Source organism: Suricata suricatta, chromosome 3, assembly GCF_006229205.1.
Source record: "Suricata suricatta isolate VVHF042 chromosome 3, meerkat_22Aug2017_6uvM2_HiC, whole genome shotgun sequence".
Classification (NCBI taxonomy): domain Eukaryota; kingdom Metazoa; phylum Chordata; class Mammalia; order Carnivora; family Herpestidae; genus Suricata; species Suricata suricatta.
In genome coordinates this window covers 31710644-31716643 of record NC_043702.1, presented here as the reverse complement: position 1 = coordinate 31716643, position 6000 = coordinate 31710644, and the positions used below count along the sequence as shown (strand labels likewise).

The 6000-nt window shown below is 41.1% G+C and overlaps 1 protein-coding gene across 1 annotated transcript in view; it reads left to right on the top strand.

Annotated features, from left to right (window-relative positions):
- Positions 1-6000, top strand: part of FAM117B (family with sequence similarity 117 member B) — a 79954-nt gene that overhangs the window by 559 nt on the left and 73395 nt on the right. Inside the window, exon 2 of the mRNA XM_029933282.1 lies at positions 1-494. This exon is cut by the window's left edge and continues 32 nt beyond it. Coding sequence (XP_029789142.1) covers positions 1-494 — 494 coding nt within the window. The remainder of the gene's footprint in view (positions 495-6000) is intronic.

The following is a 6000-nucleotide window of genomic DNA, read 5'->3' as shown; positions in this document are numbered from 1 at the left end:
CTACGCAGACGGGCGCGTCCACGACGTCCACGCGAGGTACCAGCCCCACGCGCGGCGCCGCGCCCGGGGCCCGCGGAAGCCCCCCACGGCCGCAGCCCCCGCCGCCGCTGCTGGGCACTGTGTCGTCGCCTAGCTCCTCGCCCACCCACCTGTGGACTGGTGAGGCGAGCGTCGCCCCACCCCCAGCCCGCGTCCGGCACCGGAGAAGGTCCCCGGAGCAAAGCCGTTGCTCCCCAGAGAGGAGGAGCCCAAGCGCTCCGGTTTGCAAAGCAGGTACGTGCTGGGGGCCGCGCGGCGAGGAGAAGGGAGCAGGAAGGGGTCCTGGGCGCGCTCCGCTTTCGCGCGGGGACTGCAGCGCTACCGCGGAGCCTGGGCGGCTGGGGGGCGGGACTGGGGGCGGGGCCGGGGCGGTGCGGTGCCGCCTTCCCCGGGCAAGCCCCGCGCCCTCTCTACTGCTCTCTGTCTGGTTCAGTGCTCTGCCGACCTTGGCGCGGGTTAGTTAGTGCACTCGGTTAGTGCAGGTGCAGCTGCTAACCTTCTGCTTGGGCTGATACGTGTTAATGATAAACCTGGGATTCTGGCTGCCCGCTGGTTACTGCTAATCCTCTCTTGGGGGTGAGGCTAGGAGTGGTTTGTCATTTTGTTTTAGTGACATGGTTAATGTTAGTATAGCACATGTCTGCTGCTAAGTATTTCTTTCATAAAACAGTTTCAGATTGTAAAGACAGAATTCATTAGCATAGAAAATTTGGATCCCTGAAGAGACGTGAGGCTGGGAACGTGTTAGCATTTCCTTAGACTTGATTAAGTGGGTAGCGAGAAAGAAGTTAAGGAGGATTCCTTGGGGAGGTTTATGAACTTTGTCTTGGAGTCCGGGTGTATTTCTGATATACTGATTTTATTTAGATGTAAAATCGTTTATTTGTTTAGAAAGACCAACGTTTTTCTCGTTATTATTTTAGGGACCACCCGCCCCCAACCAAAAACGAAACAAAATAACAACAAACCTGTTGTTTTTCTGTGTACTTGGGAGCTTTCTTGAAAAAGATCCTGAATGGAACTGTTGGGTTCCACTGGAGTCATTCATATAGAGTAACTTAAAAGATTCAGTTTGTGAAAGTGGAAAGAAAATTTGTCATTCAGTTGCCTTTCTCTTAGAATCTAGTGTAAAAAAGAAATGGGTGGCATTTTGCTTATGCCGTTTACTGACTATATACCTTTGTTTTTCCTTTGTCTGGGGGAATTTCTATAGAACTTAAAAAAAATAATTTATTGTCAAATTGGTCTTCGTACAACACCCACTGCTTATCCCAACAAATGGCCTCCTCAATGCCCATCACCCACTTTCCCCTCTCTCCCACCTCCATCAACCCCTCAGTTCTTAGTATGTAAGAGTCTGTTTAGAATCTTTCATACAGTATTGCTGTGAATTTCAGGAAACTTAGTACAGTGCTTCTCAACCAAATAAAACAGATTAAATGGTTTCAAGGGTTCATTCAGAAATGCAAGGAGTAGGATGGCTACTGTTTATTTTACCAAAGATTTTAGATAGTGGGTACATTTTTGGGAGAGATTGCCTGAAAAATGATCAATAGTTTTTCTAATTAGAACAAGAATACGGTTTTAAATTGTTTGAAAATGCATTATTGTTTTTTTTAAACAAGATTATTGAAGGTACTAGAATCCTCCTTCCCCTCAAATAATAGTTATCACTTTACTGAGCTCCTACTGTATGATTGGTAATTTACCTACAAGATCTCATTTTAACTCTCACAGTAGGTTTTAGAGAGGTTAAGTAACAGGAAGGTATTTGAATTTTGCTTGGTGGTACTCCAAAACCATGTCTTTCACATTATATCAAGGAAGTAGCCTCATGATGTATCAGATAGGATCTGGGATATATATTACATGCCAAAATCACATGTGCTTAGTTTTTGAAGCGACTCTTAGAGGTATCTGGTGAATGTAATTACTTCAATTTACCTTCAACCTTCTGGAGCTGGTGTAGTGTGGCAAGTGGAAGGGAAGAAGGAGGTGGTGGCTGCAACAGAATCTGGCTACCCTCTCAGCTATGTGACCCTTAAAGCAGAGCAGCAACCTGAGGAGAGCCCAGTTAAGTACTGGCAAAGAGTGGAAGAAGGTGGTCTTTTCTTCTTTGTTTAGGATTTATTTTCTGGGATCTCAGTCTCATGTGCCAGCTCTTCATGTTTCCCAAAGCTCCCTTGTCTTAGATCTGTTATTCCACTCATGCTATAAAATTAATCCTTCTCAAAAGCTTCCCCTGTCCTCCCACCAAAAAACTCCCCAGAAAATAAAAAACTTTTTCTTCTAGTACAGTATGCTCTACTAGGTGTGAAAGGAATAGTGCAGGTCATTAAGTTATACTGAAGTGAATGTCTGGTAGCTTCCTTTCCTGAAATGTCTCATTTCACTCTAGTGAACTTTCATACAGAAAGGACTTTCAAATTTTATTTTTTATTTCCATTTTTATATTTTTATAATTTCTTTTTTTTTTTTTTAATTTACATCCAAATTAGTTAGCCTGTAGTGCAACAGTGATTTCAGGAGTAGATTCCTTAATGCTCCTTACTCATTTAGCCCAACCTCCCTCCCACAAAACCTCTAGTAACCTTGTTTGTTTTCTATATTTATTTTTTTAATTTTTTTATATTTATTTATTATTGAGACAGAGAAACAGCATGAGTAGGAGATGGGCAGAGAGAGAGGGAGACACAGAATCTGAAGTAGGCTCCAGGCTCTGAGCTGTCAGCACAGAGCCCGATACAACGCTTGAACCCACGATCATGACCTGAGCCAAAGTTTTACGCTTAATGGTTGAGCCACCCAGGTGCCGCTTTTCTATATATTTAAGAGTCTCTTATGTTTTGTCACCCTCCCTGTTTTTTTAAAAATTATTTTTGCTTCCTTTTCTTTATGTTTACCTGTTTTGTATCTTAAAGTCCTCATATGAGTGAAGTCATATGGTATTTGTCTTTCTGTGACTAATTTCGCTCAGCATAATACCCTCTAGTTCCATCCATGTAGTTACAGATGGCAAGATTTCATTGTTTTTTTTTTTTAAGATTTCATTGTTTTTGATTAGTCAATAAACTTCATTGTGTATATGTGTCTGTGTGTGTGTGTGTATATATATATATATACACACACACATATATATATACATATATATATACACACACACACACACACATATATATATACATATATATATATATATATATATGTGTATATATATATACACCACATCTTCTTTATTCATTCATCCATCGATGGACATTTGGGCTCTTTCCATACTTTGGCTATTGTTGATAGTGCTGCTATAAACCTTGGGGTGCATGTGTCCCTTTGAACCAGCATGCCTGTATCCCTTGGATAAATACTTAGTAGTGCAACTGCTATAAGACTATACTATAAGATAGTCTTCTTAGGACCTTCAGATTTTAGATTTCAAGTCTTCATAGCACAAACTAGACAATTTGCTGTTTTCCTCAGACTATATATAGGAGAGAAGAGAGGAAAAAGGAGAATCTTTTTGATCCTTGGGACTCTTTTTGATTAAAGGGAAATTATCACCAGTTTGCAGCCTTAGTGAAATGTAGAAACCTTACTGGTAGAGGCAAATGGTCTGTAGTTCTGTAAACCTCATATGACTGAAATTCCAGGGACCCTCTAGATATAGCTGCCAACTTCAAGGTGTCTGTCTATCAGATGAACTGGATGCCTTTACCTTTGTTTAGAGATCCAGTGTCCCAAAGCCTCTGAGTTAAAGGTCTTAGAATCTTTGGAGGGGTGTCCCTGTTTTGCCACATCCCTACCCAGTTGCTTTATCCCCCGAGGGTTAGATGTAATAACTGACTAACCCAACTGTTTTCTCTTGACTACTATAAAGTAATCCAAGCACCTATCCCTGACATATTTTAAACTTCTCACCTTCAGGCCTGCCATCTCCATGGCAAAGTGGTTTGCTGTTAGGAACTGAGATACGCTTAGAGAAGGTAACTAGGCAACAGTGTTAACTGCAGACAAAATGAGGAAGAAGATGAGGTTTGTTTTTGCGCTTTCCCTCCTTTTGTCTTTAAAAGAAATTTTTTTTTAATGTTTGTTTATCTTTGAGAGAGGGAGAGAGGGTGGAAGGGGAGGGAAGGGGAAGGGAGTGGAGAGAGAGAAGAGTGTGAGCAGAGGAAGGGCAGAGAGAGGGAGACAGAGAATCCAAGGCAGGCTCCAGGCTCTGAGCTGTCAGCACAGAGCCCAGTGTGTGGCTTGAACCCACGAACGGTGAGATCAAGACCTGAGCCAAAGTTGGATGCTTCATGAACTGAGCCACCCAGGCTCCCCGCACCTCCTTTTGTCTTAATAAAGTGTCAAATATATTACAAATGGAGAGGTGGCATATTAGGAGCGTAGGCTTTGAATAGACAGTCTGGGTTAAATCTGTATTCCACCACTTAGAAGGCATGTGATACGGGGAAGTGAATAACTTCTTGAAACTTAATTAACTTTCTAAAAAAATTTATTATTTTTAACATTTATTTATTTTTGAGAGAGAACATGAGTGAGGGAGGTGCAGAGAGAGAGGGAGACACACAATCTGAAGCAGGCTCCAGGCTCTGAGCTGTCAGCACAGAGCCCAATGCGGAACTCGAACCCAAAGTTGGATGCTTAACTGACTGAGCCACCCAGGCACCCTAGATTTTATTATTTTTTAAAGTGACCTCTATACTCAATGCTCAGACTCACAATTCTGAGACCAAGAGGTACATGCTCCGCCAACTGAGCCATCCAGGTGCCCCTAACCCTTAACTTTCTTATCTGTAAAATAGGTGATGATCATTTTATTTGCTTCATATGGTGATGAGGATTAAATGAAAGGAAATTGAAAAATACTCAGCATAGCACTTAAGTATAAAAGCTAGCTCTTGTGTATCATATTAATTTTGCTTCTAGTTTTAGTGAATGTAACATAAATTGCCAGTGTAGGTTTAGTTTTCATGGTTGTGTGAAATTTCAAATTGGAGAGAACATTGCTTGTGAACATCCAGAACTGTAGCTCCAGTGTGGTCTGTGGTTTGTCTGTATCAGAATTACTTGGAGTCCTTGCTAATGCAGACTTTGAAAGTTTCCCATCGTATGATTTTGATGTACTTTATATTTGAAAAGCAGTCACTAGAAGCACCAAAGAAAAAGTAGTTTGAAAAATCATTACAGAAAAGAGTGTCACTACATTTTGCAGTATGTATTTTTGCAAGGTGGCTGTATGTAGATAGCAAGTTGTGTTTTTGCTAATTTTCCTCTTGATATGTTATGTATGAATTTGGTTGTTAATTAGGGTGGGAGAGTGGCAAGAGCAGAAACAAGAGGTGGGCTTCTCTGGACTAATAATCAGGAGATAGGTTACCAGGACTTCATATTTGTGACATCTTAAGACTTCTCTTTTCTAGTACTTTGTGAAGTACACAGCTTTAAGAATTCAGTGTTTCTTTAACATTTGGAAGATTGATGCTAGCTTCATATCTTTGGGGGAATCCTTTAGGTTTGTATGTCTGTATTTTACAGTTGAAGATGAGGAAGGTGGAACCTTACTATTAGTGATGTCTTGGTTAGCAGAATTTATATTTAATTCAGTTCTGAAAGCCATGATTGAACTACTCTTAGTAACTGTGCAGTACAAAGATGTAGAAGACACAGGGAACTCCAGAGACTCACAAACCAGCTATGTAAGACACATACAAAAGCATATAATATGATGAGTGCTCTGGGCTCAAAGAGAAGTAAGTAGTTCTGTAGGGAATGGTTATAGAAGTTCAGCCAGAGGAGATGGCTTTTGATTTAGCTTGGAAACAGAAAAACAGAACTTTGTATTTGGATCATAAAGGTGTGAAAATATACATAGGATATTCAGACCTATGTATCTTAAAGTGTAGGGTACTGGATGAAGGAGAAAAGAAAGTAGAAAGGTAAGTTCAGAAAAGCCTTGAAGAG